The 24,871-nt window shown below is 38.3% G+C and overlaps 1 protein-coding gene across 1 annotated transcript in view; it reads left to right on the forward strand.

The window, feature by feature from the left end:
* LOC141441483 (sodium-dependent dopamine transporter-like) overlaps positions 1–24,871 on the forward strand; it is a 43,487-nt gene that overhangs the window by 9,412 nt on the left and 9,204 nt on the right. Inside the window, 9 exon segments of the mRNA XM_074106242.1 lie at positions 9,168–9,264; positions 12,061–12,122; positions 12,941–13,054; positions 13,680–13,839; positions 19,249–19,299; positions 19,535–19,615; positions 20,242–20,364; positions 21,411–21,542; positions 22,047–22,109. Of these exon segments, the coding sequence (XP_073962343.1) occupies positions 9,204–9,264; positions 12,061–12,122; positions 12,941–13,054; positions 13,680–13,839; positions 19,249–19,299; positions 19,535–19,615; positions 20,242–20,364; positions 21,411–21,542; positions 22,047–22,109 (847 nt within the window). The 5' untranslated portion in view covers positions 9,168–9,203.

Raw genomic sequence — 24,871 nt, forward strand, 5'->3', positions numbered from 1 at the left:
CATGTCGGACACGCCCAAAATAGGGTTCCGTAGCCATTACGAAAACATTAAGTAATATTTTTCTAAGGAAAAAAAAACAAGTTTAGGTATATTTTAAATAAATAAATATCACGGGACAATTCACACCAATTGACCTAGTCCCAAAGTAAGCTTAGCAAAGCTTGTGTTATGGGTACTAAGCAACGGATAAATATAATTATATACATATAGATACATACTTAAATACACAGTAAACACCCAAGACCCGAGAACAAACATTCGTATTTTTCATACAAATATCTGCCCCGACACGGGAATCGAACCCGGGACCTCAAGCTTCGTAATCAGGTTCTCTAACCACTAGGCATAGGTATTTTATACCTTAGGCTGCTATTTAAGAGTAAAACTACTAATAATTCTCAAGCAAACTAAGCCGTTATAGTTTTCCTTGAAAGTTTGATATACTTACTACCATCCTGAATTTTTTATAAAATTTTCCACCCACCGGTTTAGATTTTAGAGGGGTGGGGGGGGCGCTCGATTTTAATGAAAATTTGCACTTTAAAGTTGAATATTTCGCAAAAAAATAGTTTTAAAAGACCTATCCAACGATACCCCACACTATAGGGTTGGATAAGAAAAAAAAATCACCCCCACTTTACGTCTATGGGAGGTACCCTAAAAAAATTTTTTTTAATGTACTATTTTGTCGGCATAGTTTACATATTATATCCGTGCAAAATTACAGCTTTCTAGCATTGATAGTCCCAGAGCAAAGCCGCGGACGGACGGACAGACAGACAGACATGGCGAAACTATAAGGGTTCTGTTTTTTCCATTTTGGCTCTGGGACCCTAAAAAAGTTTCAACCCCGTAGGTCACACTGGTAGGACTCAACCAAGATTCAACTAAAGTGGTTCATTGTGAGAGTAGCAAACTGTTAATACAAAGTAAATTATCGTGTCATCACACACTGCTGAGGACCACATTCGTGTCAATATCAATACAATGTACGATAATTACGTCGTGTATGTACAATGTTAGATACAGTTGATGAGAAATTGGTGGAATCAAATCGTTACTATTTGACCGAGCCGGCTCGAAGCGCGAGTGAAGCGTCTTCATTTCATTTTGAGCATAATTGCTTTTACATGCCGGTCCGGTGGTCTGTTCTCCTCTGCATATCGCTTTTCTCAACCGATCCTCGTGAAACTTTCTGGGCGGGTTTGATAATTACATGGATTTTTGGGTCGATTCTGTTCTTAGAAATTTTTGAAAATGGCCGAGCTATAGAGGGGTTAAAAACGTAAAAAATATCATCATCAGACTTAAACTTCAGCTATTCAAAAAACTCGCGAGGTGTACTACTCACAGAGTTACTTGGTATTAGAAATGTGAAAGTGACTCTATCTGTGTGTTACTTTTTCAAGCTTAAACCGCCAAACAGATTTTTATAAAATTTTCCATGGAGATTATTTACATATTATGTAGTTTAAAAAAGGATTCATTTGCCGCGGGAATTCGCGGATAGAGACGCGGGCAAAACTGCTAAAATAGGTACAGGAATTTTTAAAACCCTGTAAATAAGTCTTAAAATTTAGACGTAAAAAGTTTAGTCAGAGATCATGCTTCGCTAAGAGCCGCTTTAATAACAGAATTTAATAAGAGAAAAATTGTTTGATATTGACTTTTTATTAATCCTGGATTAAAACAGTTAACTCGGGGTTTCACAGCTCACATTGGCAAACCAACCTAAGTCGAAAATGGAAAGACTAATGCCCTCAAGAATACCTATCTAAGACGTCGATAACCGTCTGCTAAGTCAATAAAGAAATCGTTTTCATTTTCGATCTAAAACCGCTAAAGTACGGATAAACGCAGTAACAACGTTTCAACTAGAGCTGACACGAGTCCGGATATTACCACATCAAGGACCGTCGGAAGTATTGAGTCTTAGCAGATTGCGGTTGGCGATAAATAAACCGCAAAGTCACAGTAGCGAGGCTTTTTTATTTAGCGTTTTTATATGCAAAGTGCTTCATATTTATCGTATGCGGGAAGTAAGAGAATCTGCACTTTAAACTAGTTTGTGTCTGCAGTACACTAATAAGTGCTTAGCATACGAAGTAAGCCATCTGTTTCATAATACTAAAAATAGACTAAGTATCAATCGGCGCCAAAACTGTAACTTAATGCCCTCTTATAATTTGCGTGATTTTTTTGTAATACCATTAGTAAATTGTTTTCCCATAGATATAACTATAATATGGTCGCCGTGTATAAATATATTTATCTGGTATAATGTTCAGTCACGTCATATAATAGAGTACTACCTCACCGCTATTGTCGATGCGAAATGATTCTATTTTCTTTGGAAGTTAGCGCTCGAAAATGGACGAGTACTAACACCGCCGGCGGTGAGCCGGCTGGTAAAAATATACAATAGTGCCTATATGACTATTTCCCATATTTTTTACTTATTTCCCAGTTGTTGCATATGGACGAACGATTTTTTCTGAAACTATAGTTACAGGATTATCCTGTGAAACGCTGAGGGTATAATCCTGTATGTTGTGTTAGGCTAGTTTTATAACAACCTTGAAGAACTTATAGTTTCAAAAAAAATCATTCGTCCATATGAAACAGTTGAGAAATTAATAATTTGGGAAACATATTTTCCGCGAAAAATTAGAGAACCAGCGAGATGTGATGTGCCCTGCAGTGGGAAGTACATACATATAGGCCGATATGTGATACTTCTTGACAGTCTTCCCTATCAGTTCACGGGTTATTAATTATTAGGAACCCTGTATATCACCTAATATTTCGGCGGCTTGTAGTCAGGGAGCTGGCGTGCAAAATGTCTATACCGTGCTATTTTTTGGTTTCTAGCGGAAATAGTTCGGAAGGAAATATTCTGTTGAATAATTAATTTCTTCAAGACTCTATGGCCTGTTACTGTTTAAAAGATAATCCAAAATTAAACTAAGTATTTAATTATGCGCAGCAAAAGTATAAAAAGTTTTTAATTCATACGTATTTACAAAGTTATAAAACCGGCCAAGAGCATGTCGGACACGGCCGAAATTGGGTTTCGTAGCCATTACGAAATAATTAAGTAATATTTTTCTAAGAATTTCGTATTTTGTACGGAATATTCCAAGTTTAGGTATATTTTATACCTTAGGCTGCTATTTACTCTTAAACTACTAATAATTCTCAAGAAAACTTAACCGTTATAGTTTTCCTTGTAAGTTTGATATACTTACTACCATCCTGAATTTTTTCTAATTTTTTCACCCACCGGTTTAGATTTTAGAGGGGGGGACGCTCGATTTTAGTGAAAATTTGCAATTTAAAGTTGTATATTTTGCAAACAAATCACTGAATCGAAAAATCGTTTTAGCAATAACTTATAAGACCTATCCAACTATACCCCAAACTACAAGGTTAGATGAGAAAATAAAAATCACCCCCACTTTAAGTCTATGGGAGGTACTCTAAAAAGCCGAGAGCTGAGCAAAGCCGCGGACGGACAGACAGACATGCCGAAACTATAAGGGTTCCGTTTTAAAATGAGTTTGTTGATGTCTCTCTCTTATGTATGTATCTCTCGTATGTATGTCACTCGTCAACTTTGTGAATTTTATAATTTGACCTTTAACAATGACTGTGTAAATTATTTGTAGCATTATTTTCAAAAATAACTACACTAACACTGGATACTCAGGGATAACTAAAAATTTGTACGAAACCCTCAATGTGCGAGTCCGACGCGCATTGACCGGATTTTTTACTACTTTTCGAATGATATTTTCGAATAATATAATTTCAATAATCGGTCCCCAGCTCCCTGACTATTGGACAGCCGGCCTAAATGCTGCAGTGTTATCGGCCAGTGCGCGTGTAAGTTAGGGCCGGCTACATTAACCACCACTGACGTTAAAGGCTATTCACGGGGCCACTGATTTGTCGCAGAATTTACGATTTCAAGGAACCTTTGGCGGAAGGTTTTTGCAACAGCTATCATTTTCGAAACAGCTAAAGGTGCTACTATTTTGACAATGGTAATTTTATTAATTTAGACAAGTTTTTTTTAACATACAAATACTTGCAAAATTTGAGGGCAAAAAATGTATATTTAGTACAATCAATAGCGTTCCTAGGGAATTAGTGCTTAGCCCCTTTTTACCAGAGGCACACTAGAAGGCTGAGTTTTCACCACATATATGTGACCTTATTTTGAACCTTAGGATTGCAGTAAATTAAAACCCTCTACTCTATTACTTCAAAGTTCAATATCTCAAAAACGGCTAAACTGATTTTGATGAAACATGTCTAAGCACCAATGCTAGAAAACCTGATTTCAAATAAAAAAACCGCATCCAAATCGGTCCACCCGTTTAAGAGCTACGGTGCCACAGACAGACGCATAGATACACATAGCGGTCAAACTTATAACACCTCTCTTTTTGCGGTCAGGGGTTAATTAAAAATACGCTTGTCTAAAATAGTGTGATCTTATTAAATTCAATAATTTTATCATAGGTACTTAACGTTAAATTGTGAAGGTAGTTATTTTTATTATGTTCACAACCTATATACCTACTGTATTACTTTTATTGCACTTTATAACATAATAAAAACTTAATCAATCAGTGGTTAAAAGAAGAGTGATATACGACTTCTTAGTATGTCCTAGAGACCAATAGAAAAATGATAATTATACGATGCTTTGTAAAAAAATACAACCGAATTGATAGCCTCCTAATTTTTTGAAGTCGGTTAATAAATATCATTAAGCGACGAAATACGTCGCTTTAAAAAATGCGACTTGCGTATTACGTAAATCGGATAGTAAAGGGCAGCCTTAAGCCAGCCGGCGCACGCTGAGTGGGCGTTTTCTGGATAATGAACAGACCTGTCAAATTAGCCCGTCCCATTCCGCTGCCTTTGATAAAGCCATATCCTATATCCTTTGTCTAAAATACACATTTTTACTTTAAGGCAAAAATTTGCTAAAACTTTAGAGTTTTTTTTAAATATTGACGGTTGAAAGCAGAAATGAATTACGGGACAATTGTTCTCTCGGATTCCTTGAACAATGGACTGGACTTTATTAATTTATTGAACAGTCGTTAGGTACTTTGCGGAGGTCCATATCAATAATATAATGAAACGACTACAAAAACCATGAAAATATTTTTCTACCAGTCTGAAGTCGGTCGGTGCCTCAGCACGAGCCAGCAGGAGTGGACCTAGTCATTTACCTCACCTACGCACTTTATATTGGGGTTCAATCACTCCTGCTTGCTCGTGCTGAGGCACCTACCGACTTCAGAGTGGTAGAAAATTATTTTCATGGTTTTTTGTAGTCGGTTCAATTTTTTGTACAATTTTGTGACAAGAAAATTAATCATTTCGTGTCACATTGGTAAAAGTTAATGGAAATTACAACTATGTGCTAACGCAGCTTTAACGATGTGCAACTTTTTGGTCTTCACCCTTAAATTGCTTAGCAACTGTGTCAAACTAAATAAAAATCAACCCGTGAAATACTTGTTATTGAATAGTAACTCCGATGGTCAACTGTGGTCTTCATCATCAGTTCCACTTCACCAAATGATGATTTTTAAGAACAAATTCACGAGTTAACTACTTCTAAATATATCCAATTTACTATAGGTGTCCCTACAAAATTTGAAGAGTTCCCTCGATTTCCTTAACATCCAATCATCAGATCCTGATTTGGTGCTTAAGTGACCTAATTGAAGACATTCCTAGACGAACGCAAAAAAAATCAAATCGGTTCATAAACGACGGACATTAACAAAAAAAACAAAATTTATAACTTCCTCCTATTTTGAAGTCGGTTAAAAACAATTACTTTGCGCACCTTGCGACCTTATGATAGTCACGTTTTATTCGCAACAAATGTGTGTTCATGCAGTTCTTCCAGTTCCACACTGTAAGAACATACACATAAACCCAACGAATACCACCACCTACCACACTGACGCTTTTTGAACTCAAATCGAGTTCATCCTACTAGAGAGCTGTGAAAATTTCTAGGACAACTACAACCTACAAATTTTAAGATTCTTAATCTTGGGCCACAAAAGAAGACTAACAGAAACTATATCAAATTTTAAGACAACTGAAAGAACTGATTAGAAACACCTTTTAATTACTACTTAAGTGTCTTTTCATTGGGTTCTTGAAAAAGTTTGATTTTTGCCTGCTCCAAGGGGTGGTATTTGATATTAACTTAATCTTGACACCTCCACGCGTTAGCGTTACTGAGAAACTGGTGAGATACACCTTTGGCCTCATCTGCACTTAACATCAGGTGAGATAGGGGTCAATCATGGTCAGTTTTATGTAAAAAAACAAGGACTTGACAGACGGACGGACAACAAAGTATAAGGTTTCTGTTTTTACTGACTGAGGTCCGGAACTCTAAAGACAGGCAAATTAGGTATAATCACCATCATGAGAGTCAAGACGGGCAAGTACCTACGGTCTACGTCTATCAGACGTAAGACGTTCACTGTTGGCCATATAGGCCTTCCCTATTAGTCATAACATCAAGTACCTACTTTAAATCGTTAGATGAAAGTCAATATATTTTTATGTTATCTCTTAACTTTCATAGTGTTGCCAGCTGTCATTTTGATGGCCCATTAATGTTTTATAGCGCGTACAGGCCGACAGATTAATTTTATTTTGGTATATACCTAGGTATGAGCGGTGGTGTATATAAATATTAGGTGTAGTTTTGGGCATCAAGTTGAGGCCATTATTGTCTAACTTATAGTCGCAATATTACAATTACTATGTATTAAGGAGCGGCCACACCGCTGCTTAAAAAACGGTGACGGTACGGAATCGCGGTGAGGCATCGTATGCGCATCGTTTTTATTGCGTACTAGCTGTTGCCTGCGGCTTCGCCCCCGTTGTGTTTTTTCTGTATTTTCTTCCATAAAAACCTTCTCCTGACAATAACGAACACAACAAAATAGGAATAAGCGAAATCGGTCCAGCCGTTCTCGAGTTTTTCGCTTTGCAAGACATATAGAAAAATTTATATAGAAAAATAGAAAATAAGTAAGTACTCGTAGTTACCAAGTACTTGGAGTCGACCAGATTGACAAGACAATGTGAAAGCATGGGAAGGAAATGAAAACCACCACAATGTTTTCCCAAAAGTTCACTATTTATTCTCAACTTCTGAATCGACGAGCACGACCACTCTTTTACTAACCTTTTTTAGGATAAAATGTATTGCTTTTATTTCATCAAACGATTTTTCATATATTAGGTTATAGAATTATGATTACACACATACATTCGCAAACTTTCGTGTTTATAATTATAAGTAAAATACATACTTTTATGACATGCTGAATTGATTTTATAAGACACTACCCAAGTAAGGTAAATTCCAATACTTTTAAAACGTAACAGCAAACTAATATCAACTATCAACAGAGGCGCGAGGTCCCTGGGTAGTTATTAGTTGGTTCACTACATGGCATCCCTTGGTGTAGGGCGTGACGTCACGACCTTGGCAAGCTGTCACTACCTTCCGTCGCAGCACGGCCGAATTTAACCCCTGCTGAAAAGAGAGGGGGTTATACACCGTGTTGTTTTTGTTAGTCGTTAACTTTAAGGAAACATTGAAAGGTCAAATAAAGTCATAATTCTTAGGTACTTAATTATTTGTGCGGTAATTAGGTGTAAAAGGTTCTTAATTTATGACGTTTTTTAAAGTTTGTGACTAAAGTTTTTATGTTATGTTTTTTTCCACCCACCGTTTTACATTTTAGAGACGCTCGATTTATATGAAAATTTGCACTTTAAAGTTGAATATTTCGCAAAAAAAATACCACTAAATCGAAAAATCGTTTTAGCAAGCCTCTAATGGTTTTAAATGACCTATCCAACGATACCCCACACTATGAGTTGGGTGAGAAAAAAAAACACCCGTTTACGTCTTAAGGAGGTACCCTAAAAAAATTTTTTTTAAAATTTTTAATTGTACCATTTTGTCGTCATAGTTTATTTATATATCCGTGCAAAATTACAGCTTTCTAGCATTGATAGTCCCTGAGCAAAGCCGCGGACGGACAGACAGACAGACATGGCGAAACTATAAGGGTTCCATTTTTGCCATTTTGGCTCCGGAACCCTAAAAAGCAGCTCATCCGTCCATGTCGTTGGTGGACATTCTATGCTGTGCTTGCCGATCCGCGGTCCCCATTCGAGAACTTATCCAACTTAGGCACTTGTCTCACCGCCAGCGAGGAAACGATTGGCTATCGACTATTTTCTCGCTCAAGAAACGAACAAAAGATATAAGATCCTGTGTGAGTAAAAGAGACACATATATTAATAGTTGATCGCTGGCTGTTCACACTGTCGGCGAGAACTCGCTCTTACATCTTTTGTCGCAGCGACAAGAGCTATAAAACTCGCTGAGCTATAGATACTCGCTCAGCGATGTCAGCTTGGCGGCCGCCCCGCACGAGCGAGTCGAGTCGAGCGAGTGATCGCCCGTCGCACTCAAACACTCGCTTACAGCCAGCGACAAAACTACACTCGCTTCTTGCTGCTCGCTCACTCGTTTCTAGTTACTCGCTCTGCTCGCTTCTCGCTCATCGTCGGCGGTGGGACAAGTGCCTTATGTTGTGAATTTGAATAAACTGAAATAAATTAACTACTTACTTAAAATCATTTCTTTGCTCAACCGCATTAATTAAACACGCCTTCACAGTACTTGCATACCTAAACTTAGCTATCATAAAGTCGCGGGTGAGCAAAGAAATTATTTTAGTTCATTGATTGACCTCCGCAAAGTGACGCTTGATTTAATAAATTATATAAACTGAAATAATTTATTTCTCAAATCACATAAAATGTAGTTCATGTATCAATTTTTCTTTACTGTGCACTTGATTCTGGGGTGAAGTATGTTCCGATGTTCGTTCGTCATAAAATACAAATTCATGCAAGATCGCATACCACATAAAATTTAAGGTCGCACACAGCTACGACCCATTTTTTTTTCAAGAATCATACGGTCACGGCAATGCTAGGTAGCAAGCAATAGGATCAACAATATAACATAGAGTAGGTACCTACTCTAATGTATGCGCAACGGGTACTGATGGTGGTATTGTTGGCAGGTGTAACATGACGGCGGGAGGAGTGTAGCAGGCGGCATGGCGGGCATGCCAGTGCTGGGCAACAGCGTGGGCGCGGGGGACCTTCGACCCACCCGAGGTAAGCATAGTACCATAGGCAAGCTTGGGTCAATTCCAGGGTAGGCAGTTTGCGTCGAAGCAGCGCGCCACCAGCTAGCGCTGCCTGCCCTGCTGTCTACTCTATGCACGCCGGAGCATACATATACTCCGTTTAATTTAAGGTTTAATTAACGGTGAAATTGTAACAATTTGTATTTCGAACACAAATGGACTAAAAATACCTACATGTACAATTATTAGCGGTATTTATTATGTTTTTTATTAGAGAAGTTAACACAATTTTAAATAGTTTCGTTGTTTAATTATGGGGGGCACTGGCGAGGTAAAATACATGTTTACACTTTATTACCTTGTCGCTGTTACTTCATGTTTGATTCAAACTTTTATATCAAGTTTTCGACAGGCATGCACTGATAAGATACCAAAGTGACATGAAGTAAAGTAAAGTGAAGTGATTGACCTCGACTACACACATGTTTTGATTTTCGCTATTTGAAAATAAAATATACGTAATTTACCAAAATTGAGTTAGTGGAAGATGTTGTAGATACCTAGGGCGAAATTAAAATTTGCGAAATTTCAATAAGTACCTAAGTTTCATTTTATCCGGGATTTAAAGCGATGGATTACACTCGCTTCCTTTCTCTACAAAACATTTACTTAATGGGCAATAAATGATTTAAAACTACCTACCACACCTCAATTTCTTTAGGTATACTTTCTTCTATTTTTCCTTTTTTTTCTGTTAGTCTTTCAAGATCTTTCAAGATCTTTTGCAGGTGGTAGGACCTTGTGCAAGGTCCGCCCGGATTGCTACCACCATCTTGCTTGCTAATCCTGCCGTGAAGCAGCAGTGCTTGCACTGTTGTGTTTCGGCGTGGAGAGTAAGACAGCCGGTGAAATTACTGGCACTTGAGGTATCCCATCTTAGGCCTCTAGGTTGGCAACGCGTCTGCAATACCCCTGGTGTTGCAGATGTTTATGGGCGGTGGTGATTTCTTACCATCAGGAGACCCACTTGCTCGTTTGCCATCCAGTCGAATAAAAAAAAATGTATTTCATAGTTCGGATACATTTTGGCACTCTCAACGAATGTGAAGTTATTTTATTCAGTTCTCTAGATACAAGTAAAACAACTACTTAAATCCTGTTTAGCTTAAATGTTTAGCAATTCACGAAACATCGAATAGAGCTGTTGGAAATAAAGTACAATATTATTTGCTCCACACCTGCTATAAGCTTTGAAATCGTAATTACGTGTAATTCGAAGAGCGATCCTCTCGAACTGACGCCTCTCGACCTCCCGTCTAAATCAAATAAAAATATACACGCAGGCCCTCTGGTTCAGAGGCCTAAACAAATACGTGTTTCATCAAATGTCAGTACCCACACAACGTCGTGAATTTTGTTTAATATAACCTCATAAATATTATTTATGTTTCGTCAATACTTCGCTGTAAATATGTTAATTCGCGCGTTGCTGTGGGTGAACTGTAAAGTCCAGTTCAGACTTAGGTACAAGAAAAATCAAAAATCAAAATGAAAATGTTGCATTAAGTATACTTACGCGGTTTTTAAGTTTGCAAGCCACGAGCAAGATTTCAAACCGGTTGGATCGCTGACAGTTTTAAAGTATGCGTAATTACGGTGATACACAGCCGAAAAAGGTCGTCGAGCTATAAGTACGCGTACTTGCTCGTACGTCTGTCACTCACTTTACGACCTCGCAATGTAATATACATAGATTTTCTATGACAAAAGCTAGCAATGACGTCACTTAATTGCCAACTAAACTGACTGTTTATTGGTTTTACAGCAACCAAAAATCTAATATCACAATTAATTGAATAACCTGATTAATCTGTTTTTTTTTTACTAGATCCGCGTCTTGGAATAGTTGTTTTATGGTATCATCTACCCTATTCAGTTCGCATTTGTGTTTCGCAAAAGTATCATTCCAAATTTTCATTTCCCACTGCTTCTATTATGCGATAATGCTCTTAATTTTTTAACACGATTACCTACATTTAATCTTGTGACGACCGGCAAATTCTGAACCTAAATGGAATTGCTGTGTCGACGCAGGTCGCTTAGCGTCTTTGATGAAAGTTGTTGCCATATACAGTTGATATTTTAATCTTGTTTTTATATGTAGCCTGTGCATAATAAATATGTCCTACTGCTGAGCAAAGGCCTCCCTTTCCTACGCCTTTTTTCTCTATCTTGGGCATGCACCTATCAATCGAGCTGAAAAGAGCTCAGTTCTTCCCACCATCTCCTTCTCGTCTTTCGTATGTTATGAATACTCAACGTGGGCGACTGAATTTTGTTCGGGTTTTCACAAATATAAATTCGAGCTAAATCAGGACTTCCCAACCGGGGGGCACGTTCCCCTAGGAAGCGTAGAGAAAAGTCAGGGGGGAGGTTTGCATTTTCGTAAAAAAAAGTCTACATAGGTCGGTAGTAGGTAGCGTAGATAAATTAACTGCTCCGAACGTAACTACGAGGGGGGGCCTGAAAATATTACTTTTGGTTCGGGGAGGCTGGCCGAATTAAGGGTTGCGAAACCCAGAGCTAGATCGACTGCTCGCCCGCAAAAATCCCCACATAGCAAATTTCATCAAAATCTTTAGAGCCGTTACTGAGCTCCCTGAAATAAATGTAAAAAATTACCCCAAAAAGCTAATACCTAGTAGGTATAATTTCGCACGTAAATTCCTAAAAGACATGTTGTTCAGATCAAGTACTACCACAGCTTGGTCGCAGCTAAATTGTAGAGTCGTAATAATTACTATATTGATTGTTTTTGTTACAGACACCAGCAACAGGTCGTCCAGCAGTGGGTCTCGCCGCGGCTCCTCCCCACATCGGGCGCAGGTTCTTTAGATATATTTTTCAACTACTTTATATAACTTATTTCGAACATTAATTTCATATACTACATACATCAAAAAAGTATTGGGATACTCTTTATCCCAATAGACGACACCCTGCTGCCATCTCTATTTCTAATGACATAAGATTAAAGATGACAACTATTGGGACAGTGATGAGCACTAGTACGTTTACCTTAAATTTGATGTTTTTACTGAGTAGTAATATGCCTAAGATATTGAAATATTCAAAACTGCTTAGGGATAAAATATATACCAGGCACTTTTGATGCCGCATGTTGTGAATACAAGGGAAGTGTAAGATCCCAATTTGGCAAGACACTATATTTATAGGGATAAAGTCGAGATATAGATGTAGAGTCGAGATAGATGCCACACTTTTTGAAATTAGATAATTTATTGTAAAAAAAACGGCTGCGTGCGAAATGGTCACTTAGTTTCATAGCGTCTCTTTCACATCCTCGCAGCAAAGCTGCATAGCACGGTTTACTAATGTTTCGACGAATAACGTTTGGCAACCTGTTTCATTTCGCAACTTTTCATTTCCCAACTGTTTAATATTTCTGAAACTGTAAATATTTCAGGACTTATAAAACTAACCTAACCTAACCTAAAGGGTTCTACACGATGGCCCTGAAATATTTACAGTTTTAGAGTTTGCGAAATGAAAAGTTGCGAAATGAAACAGGTTGCCAAAGGTTACGTTGGGAAAAGGCAGTACTCGGCATAGCACATCTATGGTGTAAAGGCACCTTCATACTCAACAGATCCGAGGTTACTAATTCCAACTTGGTTGATTAGGACTACGAAGGTGACGGCGACGGTCCCCGCCCAGAGCTGACCAGCGCGCTGCCGGCGAGGCCGCCCTGCAACCGAGATTACCACAACGCTAACAACGCTAAGATCCCTACTATGGTAACATTTAGAAAATGCATATTAATTCCTTAAGCCGCTAAGCCGTTCTTACCATGGAACAGAAAAAACTATGGAACTGTCAAAAACCCGCAAAACTTGTACCGAAACCGTGATGCCGCAAATGCTCACAAGCGCTTAGATTTTGAAAGACTTTGAAAGCTTGGCGCTTATTGGTTATAGCTTTTATTTGAAAAAGTAATAACTTTTGGGCCGGCATTATAATTAGAACTTTAGAAAAACGGTATATAGGTTCAGAGTCTATTGTACAGCTATGTGCTGCCACGTCGATGTGATTATACCTAGTGCCATACACGAAGACGCGTGATTTTGTAAAAGTTAGACATTAATGACATTGTAATAAGAACCACGGCACGCGTCATCGTGAATGACTCTACCTATAGCGAAACTAATATGCGAGTACATATAACTAAAATTTCAAGTTCAAACAACCAATAGATACCTATGTGAAAGGGTTGACATTCAACACGGCTGAAAAATATTGCGTCTCTATCTTCTCTCTAGTTTTTTCTGTTCTGTGTTCCATACCACACTAATCGCGAGTAGTTATGTGTTTGAGATGAATTTACGGTATTTAGAAGCATTGTATAACTCTTGTTTTCTGCAGGCAACGCTCAGCGGCGTTGGCATAGTGACGCACGCGGCTCCGTCGTACGAGGAACAGCGCGCCAGCCCCGCGCTGCTGAGCCGCGCGAGCGGCACGCCGGGCGGCCGCAGCGCGCGGGACGACGGCTACTGCAGCGCCGGCAGTACGCCAAGGGCGCGAGGTCAGTGCCCCGCAGACACGCCATTTTTAGGGTTCCGTACCCAAAGGGTGCCAACGGAACCCTAGTACTGAGACTCCGCTATCTGTCTGTCTGTCTGTCCGTCCGGCCGTCGTCCGCCTCTTGAGTCGTAATAGTTGGACACTTTAAATATTCACAGATTATGTATTACTGTGGCCGCTATAACAACAAATACTAAAAATAGAATAAAATAAAATATTTAAGGGGGGCTCCCATACAGCAAACGTAATTGTTTTGCCGTTTTTGCCGCTAATGAGGTCTTATATATTGAAATCTGTCCAGCCATTAGCCTACAGAGTGGACCAAAGAATAGACCGTACACTGTTGTAATAAACTCAAAGTTATTGCTGTCTAAAAACCTTTTGGTATACTCTGGTCTTACTCTATGGACCCTCTGACACCCGTTGTTCTACTGCTACGTAAATCGTAGACACTGCTACGAACAGTGTAGATGAGCTACGAATTTTTAATTACTAACACATTAAATTTTAGTTTTATGAATGAAACACAATCTCACACATGAATGGAACGTTTGTATTTCAAAGTCAAATAGAACTTCACTAATTACACTGCAGTTTCAATTTGCAAGCGTCCGTATAGAACATCAAGTATAACAACATTGCCTCAGCCGGCTCTAAAACTTCTTTGCTTTACAATATCATACCCGCTCTAACTAAAGTAATCTATCTTATCTATTTTCATTTTGTTCAATTCGATTTGTGTTCAAACAGTTTTTTTCCTTCTATAAACACCAATATCAACATAATAACTTGCCTCTAGTAGCATATTTTATATTGCTTCAATTTAATGCAACTGAAAAAATTTTAATCATGGAACAAGACCTGAAGTGAAGAGGCAATATTATGAAGCTTGCAACGGCGGGACCTTGACACTCGCTCTGGAATCTAGAAAAGCTGTCGCTTAATATTTCCCTTTTCAAACAAATTAATTACGGTAAATTAAACTATTCGAAAGCCTACGTCTATATTTTTAGCTTATTTTGATAATTTTTTTTTAGCCCATGCTATCAGTTTTATTTTATTCATTTCCTGAAATCTAAACATTTCATGATTTAATTAAAGAAAGTGCTCTAAAATGGATTTACTTTCGCTTCAATTTTCTGCTTGGATAACTTATTTAGCCTCAGTGTTAAAAATATCATTAGTTTTCCAGTCTACTGACAAAACACGCCGTGATAAATCCATACTTCTATACTAATATTATAATGCGAAAGTGTGTGTGTTTGTATGTTTGTCCATCTTTCACGTCGAAACGGAGCAACGGGTCGACGTGATTTTGGCATAGAGATTTTATGGGTCAAAGATTGACATTGGCTACTTTTTATCCCGGAAAAATGCACAGTTCCCGAGGTAACAGCGCGCGATAATCGAATTACACGCGGGCGAAGCCGCGGGCAAAAGCTAGTTTTACTATATGTTGTTATTTTTCGGTGTTAGATATATTTCTTTATCTCTACATAGTATAAAACTGCTTCCCGCCGTCTGTACGCTTAGATTTTATTAAACTAAGCAACGGATTTCAGTGAAATTTTCACAATCAGTTAGATATTTTTTTATCTTTGTACAAGCGCCGTATTTTAGGGAAAGAAAGCTGAATAAATTTAAGGCACCGTTGATTACAGACCTGTTTCTTCAAAACTGCACCCGTGAGAAGCCGGGGCGGGTCGCTAGTAAAAAAAACCTCTCCAGTGTTTAAACGATTAGCTTCCCCATTGCAATCAAACGAGAAATCCATTGAAGCGTACGATTCGGTCCAGAGGGGGATTTAAGATTTTCGCTAAACTCTTGTCTTCGAGGCCCTGGGGACAGTTTGGAGCCCCATCATTATGTCAATAGACTTTTGGGCCAATTAGAATTTCCAATCAAACCGTCCATTGGCTTGATTATGATTAGTAGAAGAAGTTCAACGTACATTTTAACTAGATAGCCCAGTGGTTAGAGAACCTGACTATGAAGCTTGAGGTCCCGGATTCGACCCCGGTCGCAGATACGAGTATTTATATAAAAAACACGAATGTGTGTTCTCGTGTCTTAGGTATTTAATATGTATTCAATTATGTATATCTATCTATTTAAGTATGTTTATCCGTTGTGGTTATTCGTTTAACGTTTAAGACTTTTTTTTATAAAACAGCCACAGGCCGTAAGCTATAGTGCCACGGACTGGGGTTGCCTACTTTAGGCCGTATTCTAACGTTTCTGTCACTCACAATCGCAATCAAATGACAGTTTTCACATACAAAAACTGTCATGTGATTGCGATCGCGACCGTCAGAAATAGGCAATACGGCCTCAGCTCTATGTCACCGAATAGTTTATCTGTCAACACATTTTGCTAATAGGTCAAACATACCGCCCGGCAACTTCCGCCAGTTGCGACCACTTCCGTGGACCTTAGACATCACTGCCCTGCCTCATGTGCAAAGAGTATAAGTACCTATATAGCTCAGGTGGCTGCCAGAACAATTTCCTTAGGTACAGCAAATCTAATATTGGACGTCCAAATGACACATTATTGCATCGACTTAGTATCTTTAAATTATTCCAGAATATTTCGACAGTTTAAGTTCGTTTGAGTTTTTACTGTAATTAACCCGATATGCATGTTTTCTACATACGTATGTATATCTATACTAATATTATAAAGAGGAACATTGTATCTGTGTGGAGCCGGGGCGGAGCGCTAGTCTGAAATATAAAGTATTTTAATCTTTTTTTATTTATTTGAACAGCTTTGCAAATATTTTTCAGTACTTTTTAATTGTGGCCAACGTTTTTTGTCTCATAAATGGCGCATCGTATGTTTAAAGTAGGCTTCAAAAGTGTGTGTATTGACAGCAAGAAAACGCAAGTTTAATTAAAATCAATAATTTAATACAGGTTAAAAGGTACAATAGAAAATATAGGTAGGAAGATACCCTCGTGCGAACTCCACTCACGTTTGTTAAACCTTTGTCGCTTTATATTTAACCGATTTGTAACAATAAGAAAGACGGAAAAAAACAACGTAAGTTTAATTTTCAATACTCGTTAAAACCTTTTTAACGCCATAAATATAAAAGGCACGAACAAAAAAGTTACAATTTAAAAAAAACACATTAATGTAGAATTTCAATTGCGATAATTTTAACACCAGTAGCTCAAGGAGTAGGAAAACTTCGAAGGACTTGTCCAAGGCAGGCTTGTTTATCGGATGCAACGAGTCCCGCACTTAACCCGGCCGTGAAAACTTTAATCAATTACTACATTCATAAGTTTGTAAAATAAACAATTATATTGGAGATAGATAATAAATAAAGTTCAAAAAGTAGTTTACTTTTAAATATAGTTATCAACCAGAGAGATCAAATTAGATACATGCCCGTATAAAAACCCATAGGTACAGTCAAGGAAACTGAATCACATAACAGGGTGAAACCTTTGTGTTACTAATAATGCCATGTTGACATCCTATACATTTGTTAAAGAAATCATAGTGAAAATGATTATGACAAGATTCCATCCTGGTACGTGATTCAGTTTCGTTGACTATAAACCTACATAATATATGAATACATATTATTTATCTACATTAATGTCTTTGTATGTTAATTTAAATAGGTAAGTACTTAGTTTATAGTTAAGTTTTATATGGTTATTTTTTCTTAATATGTGTTATTTTTTATTCGACTGGATGCCAAACGAGCAAGTGGGTCTCCTGATGGTAAGAGATCACCACCGCCCATAAACATCTGCAACACCAGGGGTATTGTTGAAGATTGTTGTTGTTTTCTCTTTAATTCATTAATTTACATATTATACTGATTTGTGGTGCTCAATAAAGAATATTTGTATGATATTTATTGTACTAGCTCATTCTGCAAAGCTATGTCGATGACATTAACCGTTGAAGAGTCCATTGGCCCGCACGAAGCGGTCGCTAATATATTTCCTTATGCGGACTGCTGCATATATCACGGCATAAGCTGAATAACTTTGATACATGAGATTTCATTAGAATTCATTTTTACGCGCAGCGCAACCATCACAAAATTTTGTCCGTAGCAGGTTTAGTTTTATTTACTTACTAAAATAGCGTTGAAAAAGCATGATCTCAATTTTGCGCGTTAGTTAGGTACCTATTCTTTGACTTACGGCCTTAAGCTGTAACTCAATCTGCAACTTAAATACTTACCTTCCGCAAACCACAGTTTGTACGAGTCTCAAGGTCTGTTTTAATCTAGATTAAGAGACGCCGCGGCACCGCATCCGCCATCTTTAAATTTAATCTGATCAGAAATTAAAGCGGAAACCCCATCAATGCATTCATAGAGTTCAATTCCGAATGCCTTCGCGTCGGATCGGAATCCCGCGCACCATTAGCGATCCGTTTTTGAATTCCAATAGAGGTGCGGAATTATTGCGAAATTTTTCCCTACTGGCATTCTATTATCCGATATTGCGGATTCACGCTGGTATCTCTATTAAGGAGGCGGAACGCGAGGCATCTGAGGTGTTGGACATCGGCTAGCGAGCCTATGTGTGCCAGGGTGCATGACGTTTTACTATATCTTTAAACGAGTAACTCTTGCATAGATAACTATTTATTTATTTTAGGGATCTCGGAAAGAATTATGTGGCGGCTTTCGGGGGCGAACAGTTGATAGCTTGGGTTTATCTCTGAGAAATTGCATGTTTTTTTAGCGTACATTAGTTAATTTCACGTGCAATAAGATTGATAATTTTATTTCAATAACCCTGTCATTGGCATGGTGGTGCAGCGAGCGGTTTAGTGTTGAACTTGTAAACTGAAGATGTAGAGTTCAAATCAAGGTCGTATGCGACTTGTTTTTTTTATTTCAATTCGTTTTACTTTTAAAGCTTATTCAAATAAGTATAATGGAATTAATAGAAGACATTTTTTTCAGGAATAAGTTCAATTTTACACAACTTTTATCCTGTGACCAATTGTGTCAATTTCGTATCTGTATGTGTGTCCAATAAAGAGTTATACATACTTACTGCACAAGGTTCACAATTAGGAATCCTGACGTTATAGGTCCGCATCATATTTAAAATGTTGAAGATATTTTGCTAGATGCTTTAAATTTCCTTTGCTAGTAGTTGACGACGTACGACGTTAATATTTATAATGAAAGAGCTTTAATATTTAGTCGAGAGAGTCTACATAAAAAGTTATACATCTATCGCGCCATGATTCACTCTGCTTATTAACTATTTGTAAAATTTAAACACATGCATCGCATATCGCTTTTAATCATTTCTAAACTGTTGTCAGTTAAGTGGGAACATACCTTGGATATTTGTTACATTTCATTTAAACATTTTGCTAAGGCAAGAATTACCATAATTATTTTCATATCTTCCGCAGATCACAATATATCGACAAAAGGCTCAGTTGTGACGCTGTCTTGCTATAAGAGTAAGTTTTATATAGTTTTTAGCACGAATTAGTGATGTTAAGTATATAGGGCATATTACTTCCCTAAGGATAAGTAGCTGTTGAATTTTCGGACTTGCCCGTCCGTGCGTAAAAAGACGCTGAATTTGATTCAATATTTCCTCCTATTCTTTTGGTACCTATTAAAATAAAATGGTACAGGTAAGCTAAGGCTAAGATTTTTTCATATATGCTTTTTTACTTAATTTGTCCACAGAGGAGCCCAAGATTCAAATAGAAGAGGAAACATATTACAATGACGCATCGAAAAAGATTAGATCTACTAGTATTAAGCCAGGTAATTATTTTCTTTTCTTTGTAATGTGAAAATAAGTTGTTTGTGGGGATTTGTAAATGTTTGTACGATGGTATTCATATTAAAATCTAGTTTCAGTTACTCTATTCAAGTGTTTTTTTGTATTTGGGTGTTATATTTTGTGTTTAATTTTGTGTTTTTACGTGGAATACTTTTTGGTTGAGATTACAAGACGGTGGTAGTCGAGTTTGTGAAGCTACTTTATAAACTGTAATTGTAGGACCTTTGCGTCTTTTCATCAACATGGATTAATTTTATAGTTTTTCGTACGTGTTTTACGAACAGGGTCTCTTTGTTGACCAAAGGAGCTGAGGTTGTATTGTCTTTAAACGTTTAGGCAACGATATCGCCGCGGGCGCAGCGATGATAGCGCCCAAAACGCCATATTGTAGACTCTCGTACAATAATAATAGGGTGTCTTCGGCGCTATACTATTAGTTATTCTGTGGCTTGGCTATACACAGCTAACTCGTTGCGCACTCGCAGAGACATCGTTGCGCGTTCGCGGCGATATCGTGCACGCTCGCGGCGGAATCGTTACGCGCTCGCCCTCGCTTTCAACTCGCCCGCAAATCGCTAGTGTGATAAGGCCCTTTTGGTTTATGCAGAAGCCGACGACGGGCGAGAGACGTGGGGCACGGGGGCAGACTTCCTCCTCTCCATCATTGGTTTTGCGGTGGACTTGGCCAACGTATGGCGCTTTCCTTATCTCTGCTACAGGAACGGTGGTGGTCAGTAACAGTCAGTTCCGTAAGACAACGGTATAATGCTCGCCTTTGACCAAAAAAGGGTAAAGATGTGGACATACTATTAAATCGTGACATCACGCCACGCTTGCGACACTACGCCATTCGGCGGGTGTCTATTTTTTAATTATTTGGACACGTCAATCAGTCCCAGGCCCAGTTCCGGGTGGGCCCTTTAACAGGAGCAAATAATAAAAACATAGATCGTACCGTTAAACTGAACTGAAATAAGTCAAGCGGCTTTTAAAAATAACACGTTGAACGCAATGGCGGACATCACGCGTCCGGTAAAATACTTTCCCCCGGCTCAAGGATCCTTCAGTCGCCTGTCACGCTACAAACATCAAAAATGTTGCTTTACATTGCTTCTTCGAATAAACTTTACAGTGTATACTTAGAAATAAAATAAAAAAAGTTAAGATTGTTTTATTGGAATCTTTTTTGTATTTTTTATTTCAATTCCAATTTTTTTGTTACTTTTACGGTCATCCCGTAAAACCAATATAGAAAATACAAACTGAAATATAGATGCATAGAAAAACCAGAAAAATAAGACCAGCGCTGGGAATCGAACCCAGGTCCTCGGCATTCCGTGCCACGTGCTAAAAAATAAAAGTTGCTGAACTAAATGTCGATCAGTTTGACGAGTACGATTTATATTTAAATTATTTTCTACTTTTAAAGGGCCCACCCGGTATATTTATTACGGTCAGGTTGCAGATAGAAACATGCGTCAGACGACGTGGCGTGCCGTCGCGTTTTACTAGTGTATCAGCGCCTTAATTAGTGGAAATGCAACGGACTGAGCTGCAAAATTCGAACTTCGTATCTTGCTGTCCCGTTTACGCTTATTTTATTTAATACGCGAGTGAGAGGGACGGTACGGTAATTTCGTAGTAGCCCCCCTGTGTAACAAGCTTAATCACTCCGCATTCGGTGAAAGCATATCCACGCAGTTTTTAATCGCGTAATCGTTGTGGTTTTATTGGACAATATGGTATCCAGCATTCGTTTACTGTTTTTTTTTTCAGGAGCCTTCTTAATACCCTACACATTGATGTTAATATTTGGGGCGGTACCCCTATTTTATATGGAACTGATACTGGGCCAGTACAACAGGCAAGGCCCCATCACTATCTGGAAGATATGCCCTCTATTTAAAGGTATAATAAAATTAAATATATAAGTTGACACCGTACATGATAACATTCGAGTATAATAATAATCTGGCAGGATATCTCTAAGGTAGAGATAAAATGTACCAATTCTGTGTAAGTATAAAGGTTTTTCGAGTCATAATTAAGACTCACAATACTCTTTAAGAAATTAACATTATAATTTCGAAAATTCGTAACCTACTTAAAAAACAGTAAGAGTTTTCCGAAGGTAATTAATATAAATAGAATACTTTTTACTAGTTATTAATGGAATTTAGAAGTAACCTTTGTTCACACTTTCATAGAGTGTTCCGAATAAATAAATATCTATTGCATATAGATATTTAAAGTAAATATTTAAAAGTTATGTTTATAATGTTTGTTTATTGCATGCAACCAATGCTACTTAGTTTTCCATTAGGGAACGTCGCTTTCGCAAATCGCAGAAATGCATTGCAAGTATTTTAAAAACTCTACTTCAAGTTGTATCAAGTTAAACGTATGTTTCAGGTGTTGGATTTTGTGCTGTCATGGTAGCATTCTACGTTTCGTTCTACTACAATGTGATTATCGGTAAGAACGCTATAAAATTCTACATAATTTGTTGTTGTTTCTTTAAAAAAATATGGCTCTGTCCATCGGAGGACAATTTTGCCAGTGTCTAGTAGTTTTTGCCGTTGTACGGTAAAAAAATTCTAAAAAACGAAATATGAGAGGTAATGGTGGATGAACGATGACAGCGCGAATCCCTACTATATATATATATAATATATATATTATATATAATATTATAATATTATAATATTATAATATTATAATAATATTATAATGCGAAAGTAACTCTGTCTGTCTGTCTGTCTGTCTGTCTGTCTGTCTGTTACGCTTTCACGTCGAAACCACTGAACCGATTTTGATGAAATTTGGTATATAGGTAGTTTGAACCCCAAGGATCAACATAGGATACCTTTATTCCGGTAGAGGGCGCCACGCGCGATAACCTAGATCCGCGCAGACGAAGTCGCGGGCTTAAGCTAGTCTCTACATAATTTAAATTTGTAATAGAAAACGACGGCGCTGTAAGTATCTACGACTCTGCGTGTTAGAGTTTTGCTAATTTATTGCATCGGCGTTACTTTGTGGAAGTCCTTATCAATGAACTAAAACAATTACTTTGCTCACCCGCGAGCTTCGACGTTTCAACCTTGCGACCTTTTTAGGTCGCGGGTGAGCAAAGTACCTAATTGTTTTAGTTCATTATGGACGCCTGATTCAATAAATTATGGAAAAGAGTTTAGCTGTAAAACATTGATATCGATTAGAGTTTCAAAAATGTTATCGAGACATCTTAAATCCAAACAAACAATCAACCGTGAGACCCATGCGGTCAACGTCACGATACACATAATAACGTTGATAATATTTTACCAATGTAACAGTATAAAACTCACGGTCATATGCTGTGTAACAGCTAATAGTAACGACGTTGGTAATATTTTAAACGACACGTCATTTAGTCAGGGTTGCCCGCTCAAACAGGGTCCCTAGGGTCGTGCTGGAATACTTCCAAATGAATATAGCAGCCAACTACTCCCCGTGAAATGGGAATTACGGGAAATGTGGTTTTAAATGGATTACACGGCAAATGGCGACAAATTAAGCTTGTGGTTATACAAGCCAGTGGTACGTGCGAAAATTTAATTTTAATACTGCAAGAACTAATGGACTGGTTACATTCAATTTTAACTACAACAGCTTACTCTTAACTCGTGTAAAATTTTGATGCCCGTACTTATTTAATGTATCCACTCCCACTCGGTTTTTCCCACCATGTCCCACTCGGTTTTTCGTGTTTTTTTTTTATTGGACCAGAAGGCAAACGAGCAAGTGGGTCTCCTGATGGTAAGAGATCACCACCGCCCATAAACATCTGCAACACCAGGGGTATTGAAGATGCGTTGCCGACCTAGAGGCCTAAGATGGGATGGGTGCCAGTAATTTCTCCGGCTGTCTTGCTCTCCACGCCGAAACACAACAGTGCAAGCACTGCTGCTTCACGGCAGGATTAGCAAGCATGATGGTGGTAGCAATCCGGGCGGACCTTGCACAAAGTCCTACAACCTGCAAACCCAACAATAATTCATCGTTTCGACTGGGCTTATTACTGGGCGTCTTACGAGGCGTACTTCGACTATTAGAATTTCTGTCAACCGATTGGGAATTAACTAAACATTCACTAAGTCCAACTCCGATATCGAAACCACACGGCTTATCGACTCCTACTCCTTTATGGTATCCGGTTCTTTCGGACTAAATGCTAAGCGAAGACTAAGTCATTCAGTTCCGTCCGATCCGACTACGTACGACTCGGTTCGGTACCGAGGTAGGTACTGAAATACCGATTCGTCATAATGACTCTTTTTAGGCACTTGTCTCACCGCCAGCGAGGAAACGATTGGCTATCGACTATTTTCTCGCTCAAGAAACGAACAAAAGATATAAGATCCTGTGTGAGTAAAAGAGACACATATATTAATAGTTGATCGCTGGCTGTTCGCACTGTCGGCGAGAACTCGCTCTTAAATCTTTTGTCGCAGCGACAAGAGCTATAAAACTCGCTGAGCTATAGATACTCGCTCAGCGATGTCAGCTTGGCGGCCGCCCCGCACGAGCGAGTCGAGTGGAGCGAGTAATCGCCCGTCGCACGCGAACACTCGCTTACAGCCGAGCGAAAAAACTACACTCGCTTCTCGCTGCTCGCCCACTCGTTTCTAGTTACTCGCTCTACTCGCTTCTCGCTCATCGTCGGCGGTGGGACAAGTGCCTACATCTGTGAGACACTTCGGATTTATTATCGGCGTACCAGCTCAGTGCCGGACCGAACATACCAATCTGATCCAATACGATGCTGTGATTGAATAAAAGCGAAGTAAGTTAGTGCTGATTCGCCGATTGAGGGCCGCTCGATCCAATAGATTGGTCGGAGTTTGTAACTCCTCGGAGTCGATAATATTTGAAAGGAGCCGATTAAGGATTCGGATATCTGCTTGATGATCCGGCTATTTTGAATCTTCAAATCCAGATTTACCTGTCTCTAGAATTTACATCATACTACTGTTAAGTAACCAAAGGTAGCCATTTTAATACAAATTTATTTAGGAGACGTGAGCCGGACGACCCTACCCGTACCCTACCGGATATTAGCGAGATCAACATTTTTTTTAAATGTCCTAAACAAAAACTATTAAATTATTTACAAAGTGCACGCTGGCCAGTGCAATTAAAAGTATAGGAGTTTTACTTAAATATAATGGTGAAAGATCCATTATCAATTACTG

The sequence above is a fragment of the Choristoneura fumiferana genome, chromosome 24, assembly GCF_025370935.1.
Source record: "Choristoneura fumiferana chromosome 24, NRCan_CFum_1, whole genome shotgun sequence".
NCBI classification, from domain to species: Eukaryota; Metazoa; Arthropoda; class Insecta; order Lepidoptera; family Tortricidae; genus Choristoneura; species Choristoneura fumiferana.